This window comes from Haemaphysalis longicornis, unplaced genomic scaffold, assembly GCF_048455015.1.
Source record: "Haemaphysalis longicornis isolate Haplotype H1 unplaced genomic scaffold, Haemaphysalis longicornis Haplotype H1 scaffold_5, whole genome shotgun sequence".
In the NCBI taxonomy this organism is placed as follows: domain Eukaryota; kingdom Metazoa; phylum Arthropoda; class Arachnida; order Ixodida; family Ixodidae; genus Haemaphysalis; species Haemaphysalis longicornis.
This window is the reverse complement of record NW_027526385.1, coordinates 100,260,370-100,283,578: the sequence shown is the minus strand read 5'-3', so window position 1 is coordinate 100,283,578 and position 23,209 is coordinate 100,260,370. Positions and strand designations below refer to the sequence as shown.

At 44.6% G+C, this 23,209-nt stretch overlaps 2 protein-coding genes across 3 annotated transcripts in view; one reads left to right on the top strand and one right to left on the bottom strand.

Moving 5' to 3' along the window:
* LOC144138626 (testis-expressed protein 2) overlaps positions 1–7,986 on the bottom strand; it is a 49,686-nt gene extending 41,700 nt beyond the window's left edge. The window contains exon 1 of one of the 2 annotated variants that reach the window (XM_077671011.1): positions 7,473–7,986. The gene's annotated coding sequence lies outside the window, so the exon portion shown is untranslated. Of the gene's footprint in view, positions 1–6,856; positions 7,308–7,472 lie in introns of those variants that run through there. The other variant, XM_077671012.1, reaches the window with a different exon arrangement.
* Positions 7,987–8,379: 393 nt separating this feature from the next.
* LOC144138625 (serine/threonine-protein kinase/endoribonuclease IRE1-like) overlaps positions 8,380–23,209 on the top strand; it is a 59,021-nt gene continuing 44,191 nt past the window's right edge. The window contains 6 exon segments of the mRNA XM_077671009.1: positions 8,380–8,798; positions 17,119–17,230; positions 17,406–17,442; positions 17,546–17,700; positions 20,124–20,252; positions 20,692–20,734. Coding sequence (XP_077527135.1) covers positions 8,631–8,798; positions 17,119–17,230; positions 17,406–17,442; positions 17,546–17,700; positions 20,124–20,252; positions 20,692–20,734 — 644 coding nt within the window. The 5' untranslated portion in view covers positions 8,380–8,630.

Below are 23,209 nucleotides of genomic sequence, written 5' to 3'. Positions count from 1 at the left end.
AGTAAGCGCAGAATTCGATGGTGAAACAGCACTTTTCTTGCAATGCAAAGCTAGCATTTCATACTCAAATATCTTGGCACCCAGAGCAGGTACAACTTTAATTCCTTTTGCTTCTGATACCGAAATGTGTGGAGAATACAATGTTGGAAACAAATTTTTCAAATGGAGGCTTTGGAAACTTATTTTTGTGTTCAACTGGCACCACCTGCGAGCGATTTCTGGCAGAGCACGGGAGAAGCGAAGTTCCCTGTGTTGTAAAACGACCAAAAATAGCTGAATCAAAAAAGTACTTCCTATGTTGTATTCTTTAGTCATTTGTCTGCCTAGCCACGCGGTAATTGCCATTCTGTATGGAGTGGTTATTTTGTAACTGTGACCCAAAATAATGGCAATTAATCATTAATTAACTCAAAATATAATCAACGTACTAAAGATTTAATGGCAGATTTGAAATCAGCACAAAAAACTCTATAATGCAGTGCAGTTTCATTAAATTTGGTTGGTAAATAAAAAAAATTGCTCTAAGACCAGTCTGGAGCACGGTGTAAGAGTATTCTTACACCGTGGTCTGGAGTGAAGGATTGCAACCTTGTGTGCTCATGAAGGCAAGGACACTAGAATGTTCAATTCCCAAAGAGATACACCAGCTTTCTTAATTAAAATCAGCATTTTGTGAGGCTGAACGTTGCCACAAATAAAGTGTAATGAAAACTCTAGCTGTACTAACCATGTCAAGGCAAGTCAGGAAGCGATAAGTAAAAGTAATAAGCAAAAGCAATAAGCAAAAAAGCAATAATGCAAGGGTAATGGGGTCAAACACACAATTTAGCTTGTCCCCAAACACAGAAATAGAGAGTGGTCTAAATGAGACAGATACAAAGTTGGCTAACTCTTATTTGGTAGCGACTTCCATTTGTGGAAAACACTTGGTTCCAAGGAGCAAAGACCAAATAAACAAATTACTACGGGTGGCATTCACTGCTTTCATATATATTTACATTATTACGGCTATCAGTTTGCTTGTTATTTGTTTTAAAAAGGTTGGCAAGTGCAAACCCTGGCAATAATCTGCCAATTAACGCAGGTTTTAGTGTCGCACAGTAGCCTGAAAGCTCATATAACCACAGACCCTTTACTCCAAGATGCATATAAACCGTGTGCCCAGTATACCAGCAACATAATAAACCTGAAGTGCTAATTTTATGCTACGTTACTTGCTAAGCAAATGAAATTCCAGGTTCAGCACTCCATCTGGTTGCAAACTTCAGCTTGCGCAGCAGAAAAACGCAGCAAACACAAACCTTATCAAAAAGAAAGGAAAAGGAAAGGGAGAAAAGCTATCAATGAAAGATAAGAGATTATCGCATGCCAAATTTATTTATGTCAAACCGCTGAGTAGAAAGGTGAAGATCCCCAGTCACTCGCGTGGCTCTTACAAGCAAGTTATCAGCTCACACGTGCAATAAGTCAGCCGCCTGGAATAATGTACACACGCTTATCTAACGGCCAGCATATATTATCAGTGTGTCCCATAGGAATGTGTTCAGAAGACACGCTGACTGGCTCAAACCGCCTATTTGTTTTGCGCGTGATGAACAGTTAAGCGATAAAAGATATATTTGAACTGCACGGTCAACTGACAACAAAACATTTCGCACACAATGGGCTCAAACACCGGTTCAAGCGATAGCACCTTGCCCCATTGTGAAGAGGAGATATCGCACACGTCGAGATAACGGGACGTCAAACACGGTGCGCTCTGAAACAGCCCACCGACTTCAATGATTTCGCACAGATACAATGTGACAAGTGCCCCTTTCGCACGCTATGATGTCGAACTGGGTTGCTCGGTAAAAGGTGTGCCGACAGAAGCTCCGAGAATGAGTACAGTGCTTCGAAAGGACTCCTCTTATCAACACCTTTCAAAGCACTGATGAAATGCCCAAGCTGATTCGGGAGAACGACTGCCTAGACAGTGGCAAGACTGTGGCCGAAAAATTCACCGGGCAAGCCAAAGCTGTCATCAAAACACATCTCACACGAGCGTACATCTAAATGTGGACTACAATGTTGCCTATCAAGCCTGAGCACTCGATTATGTTTTGTCCTTTGATGAAATTGTACAAGGAGTTCAATACACACGTTACGAAGGACACAAGATTAACTGCAAGCTACTTTGTGTTAGCTAAATTCATCATCATCTCCCTGCAATGTTGACTTGCAGGACAAAGGCCCCTGTTTCAACTGCGTCCACACTGCATCGTTCCAATTCCCCCCACCCCCCCCCCCCCTCCTTCGCTACCAAAACTTAATCCTTTTCACTGGTGAGGTATAAGATAACACAAATCATCACTCAACGAGGCAGTAATGACCATTTAAGCTACCAATTTCCGAAAACAACCAAATCGAAATCTGCAAGGTAGTCCAAGCATACGGAATTACGAGATCGGTGGGGGGGACAGGTGTGCGAGTGTTACCGCAAAGCAGTATAAAGACAGGTCATGTCAGCAAAGTGGCCGCCATGGTTCTACAGGCCAAGCAGAAGAGGAGGGAATGACAGCACAAATGATGCAAAAGCTAGTGACAGCCAGGTGACCACCAATCAGCCGTGTGCAGAGAGCCAAGACAAGCCAACTTGAAGACGAGGCGGCATCAGCAGTGCTGCCGGCCCAGTTGTTAGGGCACTTGGGCAGGGTACAATAAATGATGATTCGAATGTTTCTAGTCCTCACTAGTACGCGTTGATGTATAGTGCAAAATGGAGTGTGAAGAGAGTGCAGGGCACAGTAGGTGGCGAAAAAAGACGGATGGGGAAAGGTGGCAGCACAATGTCGGCACTGCCAAACAACAAAAGGAGCGACAGGTGGGCAGTGATGCCGCTGAGCGAGCAAACGTGACCACTGAAACGGGACGGATGCAAGGCACGGCTGGCACGGCGCCGCTCACAAATGGCAAGTGAGAAGCGCAGAGTGAAGTGCATACATCTGGCCGATCCTCGGATTCATCAAGGCAGAAGAATGCGATGCTAATGCATTCCCAAGGACACACCAACAGATCTTGGATTAATACCGCTCGTGGCTGTCTTGTTTCAGAGTCTTTTGTAAATCCTATCCCGATGTTTCAGTACTGTACAAGCTACCAACCCGTTTGAACATTTAGGAAACCCAAGCTTGGTAACTTGGTAAAATAAATAAATTCCCACGCAGCAAAAGATATCCAAGCAATTAAGTGCACCGTAGTGGGGAACTCGGGTCAACTTAGAGACAACCTCGGGTTTTTTAGTTAACAGCGGAGCTGTTGTTGCTGGCCCTGATGATGATTGTAGGGTTTAACGCGCCGACGCAACGCAGGCGATGAGGCGTGCCGTAGTGGAGTGCTCCGGATTAATTTTGACCACCTGGGGATCTTTTACGTGCGCCGAAATCTCGTCCACACGGGCGTTTTTGCTTTTCGCCTCCATCAGAAAAGCGGCCGCCGCGGCCGGGAATCGAACCCGCGACCTCGTGCTCAGCAGCGCAACGCCTTAGCCACTGAGCCACCGCGGCGGGTTTGTTGCTGGCCCTAATGTGTGCGATATCATCAGAAATATTAATGACATAATTACTCCCACCGTTTATCGTGCATGTGAGCACGCGTTTTGCGAGAAGCGCCCGGCGTCGTCCAGGCTTGCGCGTGGAGCTCGCAACAAAATACCAAGAAAACAGTTCATACGCGTCCGCGCCTCAAGTGGGGAGTACAAGACAGCTCCCGCTACAGACGCCCAGTTCGCAAAGCCGGTTTCCGCCGGTTCTAGTGCGTGCTGACTTATTCCACTTTGGGAGAAATGTGAAAGCCTGCGGACAAAGCGATCTGGGCTCGCCAGTCATGCACGAGGTAGACGGCGACATAGGTAGATGGATATGACGATGACTACTACACCACAGTGAAAAGTGACGACTGGACATGTAAATAAAAGGTTTCAAACCTAATGCAATGTGTGGTGGTGTGTCCTTCAGTGCTTAAATCGAAAGCAATCCTCCAGCTTCTCTTTTGTTAAAGACTTGTTTGACTTAATGCAAGCTTTGCCAATTTTTTTTTTCTTGTGCACCAATTTTTGTACATTGTCTGTAGCCACAGTGCATAGTTTGATGCGTAAAACCCCTGAATGAACTATTCAGTCGAAATCTGGAGCCATTATTAAAAGTGTAGCTTGGAGGAAGATAAACGCACTACGCATTATTTGTGGTTGTTTCATGAATTAGCCCAGCGACGTCACGTTGGTTCCCAACTTTGTTTCACGCCGTCTCGAGCCTACAAAATCTTAATGTTCTTAATGTCATGGTGTTAACACTGACCGTTCATAGTTCCCAGACAGGTGGTTCCTACCGGCCAAAACGGGTCCACAATTTGTTAAGTACCGCCCAATAGACTTGCTGGTGTGTCTTGATGCCCGACATCAACAAACAGTCAGACAACAACAGTGCTCTCTTCAACGTCCCAGGGTTAGTGTCAATTTTTTGGGCACCCCAATCGATACGTCACCATCGCAAGTAAGCCTGCAACTTCTAAAGGGTGTCGGAAAGCAACAGATGATGTAACTACAAGGACATGACTGCACGCTGTTCCAGATGCGATTCATCCTGTTGACTGTGCATAGCTGAATAGACCGATCGAGTTACATTGTTCACCTTTTCAAAAGAAGCTGGAACACAAGGGTACACTAGGGGAGGCAGTTTTACAGCCGCTGCGTGACTTGCAACACACATATTCTAATAAAAAGGGCAACAATCAGAGGCAATTAAAGGGGCCATGAAGACAAAATAAAACCTTGTTAGGTTTGAAAAAACTAACCTTAAATAATTCACTCAGCTCCACCCCCGCCCCAAAAGACTAAACAAAACAAAAAAGGATGCAAGAAATATCGAAGAATGTTCAAATTTCGTGCTACAACAATGTAATAAGGGTAGGAGTGACATAATATGAGCCAACACTAAGAACACAGTTGTCAGTGTGTTTGTTATACACGACAGCTGTGAAAATGGAACGAGCATTTCTAGCAAGAAATCATGATTTCCGGCTTCATTTCCGACTAGATTATTAGATTATAGCTGGAATCGAAAAATTCTTAGTCTTGCTAGAGACGATTATTTCCAGCCTGTGGGTTTTTATTTCTTTCTTCTAGCTGTATTGAGAAATGCTAACTGGAAGTAAATATCAATCCAGCCAAAAAAGAACTAGAAACTGAAGCTAGAGACGATTATTTCCAGCCTGTGGGTTTTTTTTTTCTTTCTTCTAGCTGTATTGAGAAATGCTAACTGGAAGTAAATATCAATCCAGCCAAAAAAGAACTAGAAACTGAATTTCTAGCTAGAAAATCTATTTCTAGCTAGAAATAGATAGCCCCACTACAACCTCCCACTGATGTTTATTGGCGGCGGCTTCAGTTGGCGACTTCCAATTGTAAAAACAAGATTCTGTGACATCAGAGAAATTGCTCAAAAGGGGCCGGGGGTTTGCCATTGCTTCAGATGTTTCCGTTAATATCGAGATTATTTGTTGGAACTTTGGGATAAAATTGGTATCACTGTAATCGAGACAAAGCAGTCTTTTTGACGAACAAAACTTGCATGCTGTCTTCATGGCCACTTTAACGCTACCTGGGGACCTGCGTGACCTAATAGGCTATTTTATAATGGCAGTGTATTTCGCTATTGCCGCTATCCAATTGTTTAACTTGATTGTTGAATGAGCGGAGTCCCTACCGGTGCACTTGTTAATAACGAATAACTGAGACCCAGGGGAACAGTGATGATGATACTTTCACTCACAGTACTATCGCACCAAATTTTTCATGTCGGTGTCACCATATTCTGCTCACTTTTTAGAAATAATTTCTTTTGACAGCACATAGCATTGCTGCAACTGCTACTGATTAAAATTTTATAATGAGCAGGTGTGCATCTTTGGTTGGGTTGAACCCGTCAAAATCGAACGTACGAAAAATAAAATTACGATACTGAAGTAGGGTGCGACACGTTAACAAAAAATACGTTTTCAACAACAAGTTCGGCCTGAATACGTCAGATTAGGGGCGGATTTTGTGTCGTGAAGCTGTCAAAGAACCATTTTTAACAGTTGTAACAGGAGCAGCATTATGGCTTCAACACTTCCTGCATAAGTTTTATATAGCCATACAATAGCATCCAACAATCAAAGAGGACGCTTTTGTAATGTACACAGTTCAGAATTCCACACCACGTCAGAGTTTGGAGAAAAACTTTGGCAAGAGGCCACAACAGTGGCAAACACCGGAGGCTATTACTGTGGCCGAGATATTGTGCCGATATAAGGTGCTGCTAAGATGTCTACATTCCTTAAATGCGCAGCAGTACCAAGATGAAGCTTAAGTCAATGTTTTTAGATGAGCTAATCTCAAAACGTTGGCTTGAGTTACAGGCTGCAACATTTGTAGTCAGCAAATATGGCCCAAACCTTCTGCAAATTATCAGCCTTCCCGTAGTGAATTAATTCTAGTAGCTGTGCTACACGCTGCAACAGCATTGAGTAAAGAAGCCTAGTCCCGGTGCCACCTATGTGCAATTACACTGCAATAATGAGAGACTTTTGGGCACCCCAAAACAGTCTGTTAAACTAAAAAAGGGGCTGGGGGAGGCCGATAAATGCCTTTATATCCTCAGCTACTCATAAAACCGTAAACGGTAATACCCGGAACTATTTCAATGCATATGGCCTTAAAACCGAAATTGCTAACGTCCCCTACATGAACACTAAATTCCGACGCCGTGTTGCCGGCACTAGGAGATGAACTGGACCACAACGAAACAGGCATGCAATTGCAAATCATTCAAAAACGCACCACTTTCACCGCCACACGGAAGAAGCTTGTTTCAGCCAGTTGGCACCACATCCAAGTTTTGAAAGAACCCGCGGAAGCCAGACAAAATGAAGCGGCAGTTCGAGGCCCGTTACCACGGCGCTCAATTGTTCACATGCCCTCTTCTCGAGACCAGCCGGACGCAACCCGCGCCATTCATTTTCCTGGTCACATGCGGGCTACTAGTTGTCATAGCACCTGGCCGGCGATTTCTTCCGTCTGCGCCGCGGATGATTCATATCGGACGCAACGACCTGCCAATCGCGTTTGTCCAGCCCATGCAGCGCGTTCGCCCAGCCGTGAAATCGCTCGAAAAAGCAACGAAAACAGCGCGCGGCGAGCAAAAGCCAACAAACAAAATAATTATCATATGTGCGCAGGCAGGCGGGTACCGAACACGAGCTCGATATCAGACGGAAACTCTGCGGCGTATTGCGAATTAAAAGAAGCGCGAACTGACAAACTGTCGACAAACGACGCAGGGTAACGAACACGCGGTGCATTTGGGAAACAACTGTTCGGCCAGCTGCCGGCGTGCGCCTCGGCCGTATTGGTGGGGTTTAAACCGCGGAGTTTGCGATGCGCCGATTCGCCTCACCTTTCAGCACGTCTGCGTTGTGACAGGTCGCGTCAGCGGGGCGTCATGCCGCCAGCGTCGCCGGCGACCCCAGCACAACCAGTCGGAACACACATTCGACGATCAACAGGTGCGGTTTGCCAGGCGTCGCTCCTGGCATGGCCCGCCGCCGTGCTCGAACAGACTTGGGAGACAGTTCGGTGCTTTCGCGAAGGCCGGTGCACGGAGCGACAGGAGCCGGAAAGATCGCGGCACAATGACTACCTCTACAGCAACGCCAGCGCCGAAGCGGCTGCCAGTCGAGTGCTTCGGTAGTACTCGATGATCAGCGCATCTCAGCTGATGACCGTGTGCTTTTCCCAGAGGCGATTCGAGCGAGTACCGGCGTCGACGATGACAGCGGCTGCAGGTTCTTTATCGCGGAGATCTCTTTCGGAGATTAGGCTGCTCACTTTACCGTCTAAAGGCAGGGTGCGGCGTTATCGCGACGGAGATAGCGAGACGTCGGCACCGAGCAGCCTTCGGCGCGTCCATGAAAATGTTATTCCTCGCGAAAGCGGAACCAAGAGCGGTACTGGATTGCGAGAAGCGCACAAGTCGAGCAATCCATTATTCAAATAAAATGTGGCGCTACTTATCGTCCCATTTTTGTATGCTCGCAACATAGAGATGCTCGCAAATGCAATCATATATTGTGCATTATTAAAACGAAATATAAAACAGTAAAATTTTTTGTGCAAAAAATTAAACTGGTAGTGTTTTTTGATAAAAAAAAATTTTTCTCTACCCTTATTTGTGTGGATTCTCGCGGATTCTCGAGACTTCTAGAACTGGCTCAAAGCGGCTTCGGTTTTGCGAATAGCGTTTAAAAGGTGAGTGTCAGCAAACAATTTTGTGACGTCATAGACGCTCAAGTCCGCTTTTGCGGGCGCATCGGCGTGTCGAACGGAACACACCGCCTGGGCCTGCAATTTTCGCTGGCGTATGTGCGTGTTGGTGTTGTGTTTGTGGTGACCGTTCGTGCGCGTCGTTCACTCACGGCGTGAAGGAAACCCTACGGAAACAAGGCATAATAACGGCAGCGACACGGAAGGATTAATCTTGTGCCCGTTCGTCGTTTCGCGCAGTTGATCTCTGGGGACAACGCTACTATGGGAGCATGGTCCCGCGTTTGCAGACATGCGACCGCAAACCATGCGTTCCGTGGACGTCGCTACCCCACACTTTCTACAGCTGTCTTCGTTCGTGGTCACCGTGCTCCTGCTGCCCTCGGTCTTCTGCGTGGTGCACGCCAATCCCAACTCGGAAACATGGTCTCCCGCCGACGCCGCTGAAGAATCGGCCAAGGTAACGGCAATCATTCCACAGGCCATTTCGATTGCTTATTCTCGTCAAGTACGACGCGCTGTTGCGTTGCAACCGTGCCGACTGCATCGATCGCGAAGCCAGTCGGCTCGAGAAACGACGTGCTTTCTGTTGTCTTACGCAATGTTTCCGAGGCGAAACACAAACCGTTCGCGGCGCTCAAGCGCGACGATTTTCTGGGCAGGTGTTTCACTTCGCACGATGTTGCATCTTGATTGGAATAGTTTTTGCGCGTTGACGCGACTTTTCCGCGAACTCTAGAAAAAGGGCACGCGACCTGTGAGAAATAACGCGCAGACGTTTTCTTTTGAAAAATCGCCGTCTTTACCGGTTGCCTTGAAACGCGTGCGCTATTATACCTGCCACGCATGTGTCGATCTATCCTAGACGAATAAAAACTAACATCACGGCCGCCTCTTAAATGACGCCGTTGTACTTTTTTCACGCTCTCGAAAACGCAGCTGTGCTCGCGGTGGGTGCTCACTGCCTTAACGAAGCGCGTTCTATCTCTCTGCGATTGCAAAAGCCCGACATCTCGTCGTGTATCATCTTGGCTATCTTTTCCTCCCTGCGTCGTATTTGATTCACTGGAGACAGGCCGCGCTTGAAACAGCTCGTGATAGGGAACATTCGCTGTCGAAGCTCTCGACTTTCATTTTGCGGTGAAATGGGTAGGGTTGAACGACTTTGCAATGAGGGCGCTACGCTTTTGGAGCTATCAAAAGGCCCATAATCGTCCGCACAAGCCTTTGTAGCTGCCATTAAAAGAGTGTTAAAATAAACTTTTTGTCGAATTTTCTGGCTGGTTCGCACACCGGTCGGATTTATAGCCTTGTTTTGAAGAGCAGTTCGATGGGAACACGCTGTTAAAATTTTTCAACGCTTGCGATTGAGTGAGGTTTTTAACGGAAAGAAGTCTTTTGGTGTGCTAAAAATCAATTGAGCATTATCATCAAGTGAAGTTAGAACACAGCAAGAGAAGTGTTCTCGCAGGAGAGTGTTTAAAACGCATTGTGGAGGTGTTGCGATGCTGCGTGCTCAATTTGCTTGTTTATGTTTAATTTATCGCATCCAGACTCGTTCCCTGCCGAGTTACTTAGATGCTCAACATTTAATAAAGCGGGAAGATAATGCAATCTAGTGATTAGAAGAACAAGACATCCAGAAACAGTCAATTTCGAGTATCAGGTTTATTGCAACATTCTGTCTTAATCTGAAAACCGAGCCATCTGTATTTAAAAGTTCAAACGTTAATCTGAAAACCAAGTCATCCATATTTTAAAGTTCAACCATCTATTTTTTTTATGCCATTGTAGCACGGTTCGGTTTTTGTTTCAAGATGTGCAGTTGTTAAGAAATGAAATCTTTTCTCCAGAAATTTTCCAAGTTGATGCTTTTGGGTGGTGCGCACATGTTTCTCACCGCAACAGATCCAGGGTGAGGTTGGTGATGCTAGCCACAATGGGACAAGCGGCACGCCCCAGCCAACCAAAGATTGCGTGATATTTGTACGGCTGATTTGATTGCGTGAACACGAAGCATCTGGAGTTAGTATCGGGACAGTAATAATTTAGTTCGTTATATCCGATATTCATTGTAACAGTAGAGCTGAAAATTGGTTCAAACCAATCGGTAATCTGGATCCTGCAAAAATCCTTGATACATAAAGGCATTATTTTAATCTGAAACTAGTGTAAACAAGGTAACCCTTATCTTTCTCGTTGTGACATCTCCAGCTCAATGATCCAGAACATGAAACGTGAAATTACAGCAGAACAAAGTTCATTTGACAAAACAGGCCTGCGTTCCAAGTTTTTCGAGGAAGTATGTGATCTTTGTCTGGTGGCTATTCACAGCACTGAGCGGAATGAAGTTTTCTGCAGTGTCTACGAACAAAGGGGCCTTTTCTACTTCTGCAGCTTCGGGTGCCAAGAGTTTTTCCGAGCAGCTTCTCAGCCTACTGATCAAATATTTCTTCGTTATATCCGATAGTGCGTGCAGCTCTCACAGCTTCACTTCCGTTATAACATTGAAATGAAGCGTGACAAACCACAGTTCAAATTTAGATCGCTATAGCCGATAATTCGCTATATCAGGGTTCGTTATCACGAGGTTCAACTGTGTTTAAAATTACATTGATACACACGAGAGAAAAAAATCGCTGTGTTTTTCGGCACTACCAAAGCTGTTACGGTTGTGATAGGATTTATCCAAGAGCTGTTGTGGGAAAGGTAGACTGTGGAATGAAGGCAGAGGCGAACGAGGATCACCTTGTCTCCTCCTCTGTGGCTTCTAACTGCAGGCAACTTTGGGAAAAGAGGCAGTCCAGTAGAGGGATCCCATATAAGGAAGACAGCTGTAAATGCTTTGTGTCCAGCACTTCCACACTTGGTGTTGTCCGCTGCGCCAAGCGGTGTTGCAGCATGCCAAAAAACCCTGTTGCATTCGGAAACACCTTTCATCCTGTCGTCAGAATTTCGGTTCGTACCAATCAGGGAATTAAGTTTGCTGGATATACCAGTGTGGGTCGCAGTTGTGCGTGGCAGCAGTGACTGCGGTCAGTCTGCATGGTTTGGGAACCTGCTGTATTCGTCTTGCCTCCCAATAAACTGCTTGTCCTTGTGTCTAGGACCGGGATGCTACCCTTGCCATTCAGATACACATGCAGACCACCGGTTTTCTGTGCCCCTGATGGCAAAATTACTAAAAAGTAATTCATTTCCTTTCTAATTGCTTTCCTAGAATTTTCTAAAATGTAGTTAAGTTACATTAGAAATTACAGGTGGCCAAAAGTAATGAGATTACATTACTATTACTTTTGAAAAGTAATGAAATTACTTTGAAATTACTTTAACTAAAATTCATCACTCATACACTACCAACTCATATACACTTTAATTACACTCATACACATATACACTGCGATCCCAAAAATATTTGTTTATACGAAAACTTGTGTACAGTTTATTTACAGCGCTATGCATTGATATGTTAGATATCTTAGTTCCAATGCCCAACCCGCCGCGGTGGCTCAGTGGCCTGGGCGTTGCGCTGTTGAGCACAAGGTCGCGGGTGCGATTCCCGGCCGCGGCGGCCGCTTTTCTGATGGAGGCGAAAAGCAAAAACGCCTGTGTGTACGAGATTTCGGCGCACGTTAAAGATCCCCAGGTGGTCAAAATTAATCCGGAGCCCTCCACTACGGCGCGCCTCATCACCTGCGTTGCGTCGGCGCGTTAAACTCTACAATCAATCAGTTCCAATGCCCAGAGACTCTCTGGGCATTCGAGCTTTACTTGGTCAACTTTTTATGTCGGAAGAGAAGCGGACAGGCCATATCGTAGTCAAAAGTAATTGGGTAAGTAATGAGTAATTTCCATGAAATTAATTACCCGAAGTAATTCATTACATTACTCATTACAGCAAAAAGTAATTTAATTACTGTAATTTCATTACTGCCAAGTCTGCCTGCTTCCCATCCTAATGTGAGCTGAGGTGTCTTCTGCATGTTTCGTTCTGCCTTCCATGAGGCTTGCTTCTTATCCCTAATTGCTGCATCTGTGATCCTTCTTCCTGTGGTTTAGATGCATGTCCTCTTTCGAGCTGGTCTGCGAGACGTTAGGTTTTCACCTCTTAGGTGCATATCTTGTACGGGCTGAATACAGCCGAAAGGAAGATGCATATACCGCAAATAGTGCTGGATACGTTCCTAGCCAGGTGCCGGTATTTGCATTTTCACTGAAAAAAAAAAAAAAATAAAAAACCTGCTTAGGCTTTGCAAACGCACAAGCAGCATAGAGAAATTTATACGTCGGCAAAAGCTGCACTGTCGTAACCCATTTACATTTTTTTAAATATGTCTGCCCAGAGCCGTAATAGATAGAGTACTTTTTATTATGCGTAACTGAGCCGGATATGGCTCGTGCAAGTAACTTTGGGGTTTTGGAGTTTGATTTTGATTACTTGGATGAGCCGTAATGGTTGAATTATGTCACTTATAGATGCAGCATTAAACATACCACACATGTTGTACAGGTACGAGCATTTGTTGGCGTACAGCGAGCCGTCAAGTGCCCCCTTTAAGTGCAGAGCACTTTAGGCGCTCGCCTTGTCGTCCTAGCTCACTCGCTGGAAACAAGCGTATCGCCACGGCGTTACGGTGTAGCCTGTCAGGTCCCTTCACCACGGCGTAACCCAGAGGCTTCGAAAGCCAGGTGGCTATGCCAGGATATACGTAGTGTGAGCTAGGGTTCAGCTGGTTATTCTTAGCTTTCCTGATTGTCTAGGATTAGCTGATTATCACGCTTACTGCTGCTTATCATCCAATGCAATCCAAATCTAAGCCAACCAAATCCAATCCAATCCAGTGCAATCCTCGCGCTTGTGCAGCACGGCTCTCTAGGAGCTACGCGAAACTGGTCAACCTCGGCCAGTGTAGCCAATCCAATCAAATCCAATTCAAGTAACACTTGTTCGTGGCGTACCCCAGAGGCTTCGAAAGCCAAGCGGTTTATATAGTCATAAGCGTCCGAAACTTGTGAAACGCTGGCGCTTGTCATACATCTTCCCATTGTTTAGCGCAAAGAAAACTATAGGTACATTTGAGGAAAAATATACGTAATTAACCGGCAGCGCCCGCATTTCTTTAGTTAAGGACACTCGTTGGGTTGTTTTTTAAACTAAAAATGTGGCAGTGCAATGCCGGCACGTGCGGAGAGAAAAGCACAAAGAGAACAGGCAGTTTCAGGCAGGGGGCGCGCGAGCACTGCGAAGGCGGGAAATTTGAATTGCATGGGGTGGTAGCAGTAAGTTGGTAATGGCAATACAGCCCATTATGGCAATCACTGCTCTGCACTTCCAACAGCTTTCACATTGAGTGGAGCAGCTTTAATTGTTTTTTTTTTACATCTAAGCAGTCCAAATAAACAAAAAGTTTGGGGTATGCTGCGCTTAGCCTGGAGATCATTCTCATTTTGGTTAACTAAATAACACTTCATTTCTCGCTATTAGTGTGCAGCTGTGTTGCAGAATAAAGCCAGGAAAAAAAAAGACAGAGAGAAAAAGAAAACTGGGAACACATGCAGGAAATTTCCAGCAAACCAATCACCTTTCTACGATTGATTTGCGAAAATCCGTTACGAAATGGTAGCGCCCAACTCTAGCTAACAGGCTTTAAGGTGACATTGTGAAATCTCATAAGCATATTTGGATAAACAGTTAATTTCATATCAGTGAGCTGTCATTGCGGAGTTTCTTTTTGTAAGCGGGTAATTTGTGCTACTATTTTCTGCAAAGCTTCTCTGCCATTTCATTGTGTAGTCGGTGCAGTGGGACTTTATTGTGCATTATAGCAAGCTTGTCTACAACAAAAATCAGCCATAACATAAAAACAACTGCCTGGATTTATCTTATTCGTTGTATACCTTTGTGCTTATACAGGGTTAGAATGAAAATTGATGTACTGTTAGTATATATGAACTCATTTAGCTAGACATTGTGTACCTAGTTTTAAGGACGGGATGCGGGTTTGATTGCTGGCTTCGTTGGCCGTTTTTCGATGGAGGCGAAAAGCGAAAACATACGTAAAAGATCCCCAGGTGGTCGAAATTAATCCGCAGCCTTCCGTTACGGCGCACCTCATCGCCTGTGTAGCGTCGGCACGTCAAACCTCATAATGTATACCTAGTTCTATCGAGTTGTTTTGGCTAAGTACCTTTTCAGAGTGCCTTTGGGCTGTCTGAGTTTTCTTCTTTTTCTGTTTGCTTTCGTCTTTGTCACAGTTGATCTCTCCCTCCTGTAGTTCTTTGAAGTCGGTAAACCGTACGTCAAAGAAGCCCGCTTGTTCATCACCTCACGTTGTCTCTGCCTTTTTTGCTGAAGCTATGAGTGGAATGGAACAACGCTTGGCCTAAGCGGCTGAACTGAAAGACGTAAAAGGGTAGAACCGTCGGAATTCGAAGTCTGACAGGCACCACAGACCTCCCAGAGCTGAGGGGCTCCAAGTCTGATTGCAATAACAGACTGGAAACTCTGATCGTGAAAAGCGTTGATGGCAAAACAGATGGGCGCGCAGATGTTAGATGCTCATGCAAATTACCCTGACGGGCCTTCGGCAGGCAAGTGCTCTTTGTCTTCACTTGATGTTGTCTGGGCGAGCCGTAACACCTGCACTTACAGAGACGAAAATAGCGTGGATTTGCAAGCGTTTAGAAACTTTACCAGAGCAGCTAGGCATGCATCAAACCAAGTGTCTACAATAGAGTCGTTATAACACTCAAATTGAAGTTGTGTGTGTTTTTTTTTTTATGATGTTGGCCGAGCAATTTTTTTGTCTTTTTATTAAACTTGTTTTTCTTTTTTTTTTTGCGAAGTAGACCTTTGGTTAGGCGCATCTATTTAGGCTTGGTCACAGATGCTGAAGCGAGGCCCAAAGCTGAAGATAAGGTTGAGTAGAAATGGCAGATGACGTGCTGTAGGCAGATAAAGGGTCCTTCAGGGAGTTCACGGAGGTTGCTTTGGGCGCTTTGATATGACATGTGGTGCTACCTTTCGGCGTTGAGTTGTTGAATACGGGGCTTTGAAGGATCTTGCAATGGAGTAAAATCCTTGCTGTGGAAGGCTTTCTCCCCAATTAAGGCATAACGGCTGTAATGGAGTTTTACTGAATCATGCTGCCGACACAACTAAAGGGATTGGAATGGGCACTGAGAGTGTCAACTGCTCCACAGGGCAAATTCCTTGGAGCCAGGGATGTCACTGTTGCCTCACAAAAAGTGCCTGAACTACATTTGCAGTAACTTTTCAAGCAGAGTCTGAGTGCACAGCCAGTTTTGGATGAGGTTTGTGCTGTCGCTGTTTTACGTCTTGGGACATGGTGCATTGAGGCATTGTCCACATGTGAAACTGGTCTGGTCTCTTTTTTTTTCTTCTTTTTGTCTTCTCAAAGCAGTTCTGAACAGCTCCGAGCTGCTGGGTATTTTATTTGCCCATAGAACATCAATGGCTGGAGCAGTTTTGGGCTGCTTGGAGCTGCTCAGCAAAAAACAAAAATTAAACCTAGCTATTGCATCATAAAAAAACATTAGAAAGTTTGCGCACGAAAAAGCTCCTTTGTCTTCAAAGAACTATTTGACGTGAATAGATGAGGTTAGCTGTGAGCTTAGAAGGCATGCCAATCAGCCGCGTGGTCGAGGTAAATTGGTGTCAGCCGAGAAAGCTGAAAAATAGGAGAATTCAATAGCAGATAACGTCTGCATGGGAATAGCATTTTGCAAATGATAAATGTTTTTAATGGCGCGGTGGAAGTACGCTTGATTTTGCACCACCAAAATTTGCCTTTTATTGCAAAATTATTTAGTTACCGAGGTCTAAATGTGACAGTAGACACGCATACATAGGAACGAGTTAGTGTTCAAAATGTGGGACCATAAGTGCATGTGTTACAAGGGCAGTTGGCCTTGCTGCCATGTTTGAGGTGGAGGTACACCAAAGCTCAGTGATGCCTGTTTATGGGCACTGTAACAAATGGGCACTGTAAGTGTTCATAAGTTCATTGTCTGATACGAGTAACAGATGTTGGTGTAGGATTGCATGCCAACAAATCCTTGAGTCTCACACACTGGGGTCTGCAGGAGGGCACCCGTTGAATGTGGTTCGATCCTCTTGAAAGGAGCCGTGAGGGCAAAGTACGTTTGGTTCATTAAAAATAGTTTCTTTTCCCTCCGATAATAATGATTGCAGTTTAATGCCAAACTTTGAACAAATGATCGAGGTGTTAAGGAAAACGGATTAAACAGTGACGTAGTTTTTCTGTGCAAGTGCAAGAGGATAATTAAGGCAGAACTTGTTTAAACCTAATGTCCAGTGTTTGTCGAAAACTTGAAAAAAGCTGCTGTATTGGTCGTATCCAATTGCAAATTTCTTTCAGAACCTCCTGGTAAGCTGGCATATTTTTCTAGAACTGACCTAGCAAGGAAATAACAATACTCCTTTTATTGATTTGCACCAGATTTCGTCTGCATCTTGCCAATAAGTAGCTTAAATTTCTTTTTATTTCATTTTGTGAATGGTGGAAGCTCTGTGGCCCATGTATAGGTGTGTCAGAAATATGAGAGGCCATCGGGGGAAATTCAAGAAAAAAGTAGCATGTCTGAAGGAAGTTGTTGCCTCTCCTTGTTCCAAAACACCTTAGTGTACTAAGATTAAGCATAAATAATTAACTTTGCTCCAAGGCAACGAGCTTTCCTCTTGTAGCCAACGGAATACATCACAGTGCTAACAGATAGTTGTCCTTGTCTTTTTCCAGGATGATCGGCATCTCGCAATCGTTGAACCGTTGGTGCTGGTCTCTACCCTGGATGGCACACTTCACGCCATTGAGAAGAAGTCTGGCAGCATACGGTGGTCGAGAAAGGAAGGTCAGGCCCAAAACTTACAAAAGCTTATCATATTAGTTGGCTTCATACGGCCCGTTTTGTCTGCAAGTTGTGACTTTGTATGCATTCTGATAGTGGTGGACTTCTTTCCAAGGGTTCTCAAACATACGAGGTTACTTGTATTAACCCGTTTCCACGTCGTTCCTTCTGCTTACAGAGCCAGTTCTGAAGGTGCCGGCAGACGTAACCAAAAGGCAAGTCGCGTTCAGAGTGCGTGAAAAGCGCTGAAAGTGCGGCTGCTGTTCCGACCACCCACGCTTATTTTGTCGTCGTCTCCTTCGTTGTCCCCCCCGGCAGAACGAGCTTCTTGCCGGACCCCAAGGATGGCAGCCTGTACATTTATGGTTTCGGTGAGGGCAGTGGGGAGGATGCGATCAAGAAGCTCCCCTTCACCATCCCAGAGCTGGTGTCTGCGTCACCGTGCCGAAGCACTGACGGCGTCCTCTACACTGGTAAGACCCTCCGAATGGGATTGTTAGTATTGCGCAGTGCTGTTGATTGTGTTCCTGAGTGCAGGCACGATATATTATACTCGTACACGGTAACGCAATGCCAAGGTTGGGAATCTCACTATTGGGGCTGTAGATGTGCGTTTAATCTTGCTTCTCAGCTCTTTTGAGGTTTGGCCCTTCCTAGCAGTTTTTCCTAAAAAAAGAAGAGGAAAATACTGCTTATGGTGCAGTGAATGCGCAAATGTTATTCCCTCGTTGCCGGGTGGGTTCTCTTATTATCACCATCACCCTTTTCTTTTCTTTTTCTTTTTCATCTCCACATCACTACAACTGAAAGCCTTGGCCAAATACCTTGTTTGACCTACATTTAGGCTTAACGTTACGTAGCAATAACGGGGAGCCTTACGATGTGTCAAGCAACACCAAACTCTTGCATTGACAACATCAAACTCTTGCAGTGACAGAGATCAAAGCGTAGCGTTAGGCCTACAAGCATTTGCACTGCTTTTGCGCCATCAGGTGGGACACCACGGTGCAATTTCACATTTTAGTGGACGTTGCACGATGGTTTAACTAACCTCAGACTAAGGCATACCCACATTCACATCGCCAAACAAGGAGGACGTTTGATAAAAACATGCTTTACTGCTCTCCTAATTGTGACTCCTGTAATGACCATGCTCAGATTGCTCATGTACTAGGCCTTAGTTACGTGTCTCTAACACACAGTCCCAAGTCCAAAGACTGAGTCCACTTTTAGTCAGCTAGAGCCATGGAGCTGTTGTGGCACTGGGAATGCGTGCTCGTTTGAGATTCCAGAGGGCTTGGATTTAGTTCTCAAGTTTCTATCGAAGCCAAAAATTCACCCAATTTTCTGTTCCTTTACTTTTCCTCCCTTTTGCACCATCAGCCATTTTGTCCGCCATCTTTTGGTTACAACACCAATACCAGACTTTGCAAGTGTGGGCACGGAGATTCTGTTCCTGTCAAAGCACCACCAATTTGTTACACTTCCTGCACCGCTGACGTTTCTTTGCTACCATACGTTACCCCCACATTTCCCCCCGTGTTTGTTGTTCAGCAGTTTGAGGGGATTCCATTCACGATGAGCGTTTTTCAAATGCTTACAAGTGGTGAAGTCAAGAGCTGTCCCGTGCATGCCGGGCTTGACAGGTATACCGTTCTGTTTAAATGGACAGCAATGAGATGTGTCCAAATGCTGGAGCAAGGACGAGAACTGTCAGGACGTAGTTTGGCCCGCAATCAGCAGTGCTAGTTATTTTGCACAGCTGTTGCGGGATGCGGAAAGAATGTGCTGCCCTGTTGAAAAAATAGTAACTGTTGCATTGGGGGTCTCGCTAAATGCCATGCTGCTTATAATGAAGCCCAGCTGTTATGTGCAGCCTTAAAGTTAGGTAAAAACAAATCAAAGTTGAGGATAATTGTAAAGCAGCAAACAAATGATAGCAATGACAAGAAATAGTTAGATGTAAACGGACAAAAGCTTGATGATGTTGCAAAGATGTTAACTTGCTCTTTTTACGTTTATGAACTGTTGGGCTAGTGAGCTTGTGTTCCCAAACTCAACCTTGCTTGTGCCTTTTTTTTTTCATTGACTTTGGGCGTTGTGTTTTTCTGGTCGAGAAGTTTTAATTTCAAAGAATACTGTGACTGCTCTGCTAGTTTTATTTTTGTGTGCTGTCCACATTGTTTTGTCCCAATCTATGCAGTCACTTTTGTTCAACCTTTGATGATGATGATGATGATTGGATGTTTATGGCGCAAGGCAGACTAGGGGCAAAGGGAGCCAAAGAAATTTGTTCAACCTTCACTTTTCCTGCTTAGTTGAAATATTTGTGTTGCTTATTCCTGTCAACTAGTGTCGCTAGTGTCGTCCAGTTCTTTCATCTTTTTGTGTTTTGATTTCGAACTCGCATGTTTTACTGGAAAGGCCCAAAACCACGTGTAGGTTTACGGGTAGCCTACCTTCTATCCAAATCATGTGCATTTTTCGAGGAGTCGTGCGTTTAAGGGGGGAAAATGCAATAGCAAAAAAGTCTGTACGCCGTAAAAGAAAAAAAAATTCGAGTTTAGTGGCATTTCTCTCTCTGGTTATTTGTTGCAGCAGGCAGATTGCAAGTATAGATTGATATGAAATGAACCGTGGCATTTTCTGAAGTCATTCAGCTGGGTAGTTTTCACTTTAGATTGCTTTTAGAAGTGTGCTTGGACCATTGTGTCTAATGAGTGATATACCAGACTCATTATCAAAAGGGCAGAGGTGGGCTGCCCTGGAATTGTTGTTGGTTATTACTACGGGCAAAAAAATACGAATGCACTCTCTTTTGCCCAGTTCAGCTGTGTTTTAATAGTTTTTAATCATCGCCTGTCTATTTTCGTTTTGTTCTTTTTGCTACATCCAGGCCAGAAACTGGACGTGTGGTTTGCCATCGACTTCTTCACCGGGGACAAGCTGGAGACCATCTCCTTTCATGGATCGGACAAGATCTGTCCAGTCTCGTACGAAAAGGCCATTTTTGTCGGCCGCACAGGTATTGCCTTGCACTTACACCTTTAGTGGCTTCGCCACATCCTTTTGTCTGTTTTCTTTTTGTTTTAGCGAGATTTTTTGCTGAATTTTCTGGAGTTCGAGACTTTGTTGTGTGTGTTCAAGAATGGTAGCTGGTGGTATGGCCTCCTGTGGCTTTTGAAATATGCCATTGATTGTATGTGTTATTGATGGCAACGTACTTATTCATTGCTACAAAAGCTGTCACGTTTCTCTAGCATTGCTCATGGAAACAGCGATATCTTTATAACATTCAATCCCTTTTTGTAAGGGCAGCAATGAAATCGTCTTCTTTCTGTTTGGCTGCTCACGTTGTCTGCTGCCTGTATTTATTTTGCTTTTCATAAACTGATTTATCGAAAATCTGTTTTTTTTTTTTCGTCCCCCCCCCCCCCCCCCCCTCCCCGTTTATTCTTGTGCAGAGTTTCAGATTGCGATGTACGACAGCAAGACTGGTGAGAAAAGGTGAGCCACTCTGTGCCCCCTTTTGCCCATCTCGAGAGTTGGTGTGCTTGTCACGCAATATGTTTTGCGTCACAAGTGCATGACGCTTGTCATTGTGACACATTGCATGTCGGGCACAGGATAGTCCATGCATCCCTATTACACATGCCCGCACACATTTTTCTCATTGCCAAGCAGCTCAGTAGCTTGAGGCATGTCAAGGCAACGTGCGACTACAGTATTTTTCGGGGATTGGCAGGATACTCTCACAATCAGCAAATTGTGATGTGGGCTTTGCTGAGACAATGTTGTGGGCTCTTTCGTGCCGTCAGCTGTTGCACTTGGGATCGCTGGGCTTATGATGTTTGGTGTTTCGGAAACATCAAGGTGATGTGTGTTACATACGTCAACTCGATGGCAAGGGAAGGAGGGAATTGGCTGAAGCTGTTCCTCAAACATGCGTGCACACATACCCATGATGGGGGACGGGCAAAAGGTTAGCGAAGCAACTTTAGTTATCACCCCTCGATTCTAAGCGCTCTCTCTCTCTCTCTCTCTCTCTCTCTCTCTCTCTCTCTCTCTCTCTCTCTCTCTCTCTCTCTCTCTCACACACTTTAGCAAAAATAATGTGGCAAAAGCAGTCTACGTTTTCAGGGTAGATGCACTTGGAGCCTAAGTGCTCATTCCTGCTTTAAGTATTTTAAGGGATGAAGTAGGGAGGACGTTTGCACCCCATGAACGGGTTTGTAAGGAGGAAAGGTGCTTATAATAGGAGTGCAGTAAGTTCACTTGGTTTGCTATAGTCAGTCATTAGTTTCAGTCAAACAGTTAGGTTATGAATTTCAGTTGCCAGAAAATTTTGGTGGATGATAAATTCAGCTGACAATAACATTAGTAGCACCAATGTAAAGCCATGCCTCAGACTTTCTTCTTCTTCTTTTTTTATTCCCTGTTTACACTTTTCCCAGTATACACAGCTGGGGAGCAGGCTGCTCTGTGTATTTTTATGAACGAATGTAATTATTGCTTGTAAGAATATTAATAGGAGGACACAGCGGTGCAAATTTTTTGTTGCTGTTGTTTACAAAGGTCGGGTGAAACTATCAGTTGTGGGAATATGAACGAGAACATGCAGCTGCCAGGATTTCTCAGTTTCTAAAGGTCAAACAATGTTATTGCTCACAGCTGAGAAACTGAGCGCGTTGCCCACGGCTGTTCCTCAGTGACAAATGCGATGTGCTGCTGTGCATGAAGCCGGAGGCTTTGTTTTGGCTGTGGAGGCTATTTACCTGATGGAGGCAAACAACAAAAACTCTGATGTGCTAAAATATTAACTCGTATTAAACATCTGTGGCCCTCTACTACACAAGGCGTCGGAGACGGGGGTAGCTTCAGCATGTAAAATCCCATTTTAAACAGTGAAATTAAACTCATTGCACTGCACAATGTGAAATATGTTATTTTTCCTTTAAAATCGTTATCTTTTTGCATTTACCTTTCATTTATTGCAATCACGCCTTATTTGTTAATGTAGGTACCACGTAATCATTCTAAGTAATACCAAAAAAGGCTAAATTATTGTGAATGCATCTTGTGCAGTTATTTTGGCTAAAAATTTTTATTGGCGACACTGAACAACTCCAACAACATTGTCTTGTGTGAGTGGTGACCCCATTTAACAACTCTTGCTCTATTACCCGTGCCACATGTACATGAAAAATGACATTAAGTGCCTAATGTCGTAAGTTTTAATGCCATTCATTTTTTGCTACACGCAAAAATCTAATGCCATTCGCTCTAATGTCATTTTTGGTTTAAGGAGTTCCACACAACTCACTCGCCTTCACGAACGCCTTAAATCTGCCTACCCTCGAACCCGATGAGCACCAAATGAAACCAACGAAACTCTCGGCACCAGAGTGTTGACGTGGAAATGTAGATGAACTTCAAAATAAGATGATTTTTTGTGCAATCTTGGTGGCGAAGTTCTGAAGAAGACAAAGTTCACTAAAACAGCGGCAAAAGGCAAAACATCGTGTTACTAGTCGTTTTGAATCTTTCGGATTTGGCAACCACTGGCAGGCGACGTCAGCTGCTGAAGCCACTTTTGGAAGAAAGCACTCGTTTCTTTCGCAAAAACATTTTTGACCCGTCTAAGAAGTTTTTCTAAGAAGTTTAGAGACTTCTAAAATACGAGTGCATTTCTCTTTTTGGTCATTATCACCATCATGCCTAACACATTTAATTCCTTCGCATTTCACGTCTAGCACGGCCCACCCAAATAGTAATGTCATTTGGTATCTTAAGGCCTCAGACAATGTCGTTTTTCGTGTACACGTGGCTCGGGTATAAGCAACTTATGTTTGTTTACTTTCATTCTATGAATGCCTTGCAGATCCATCGAAAATAGCTTCGCAAGCACCGCATGACATTTCTCAATTGCTATTTTGCCAACAATTAACTAGCTTGTCGCGTGTTCCTATGGCTTGCCAGCAT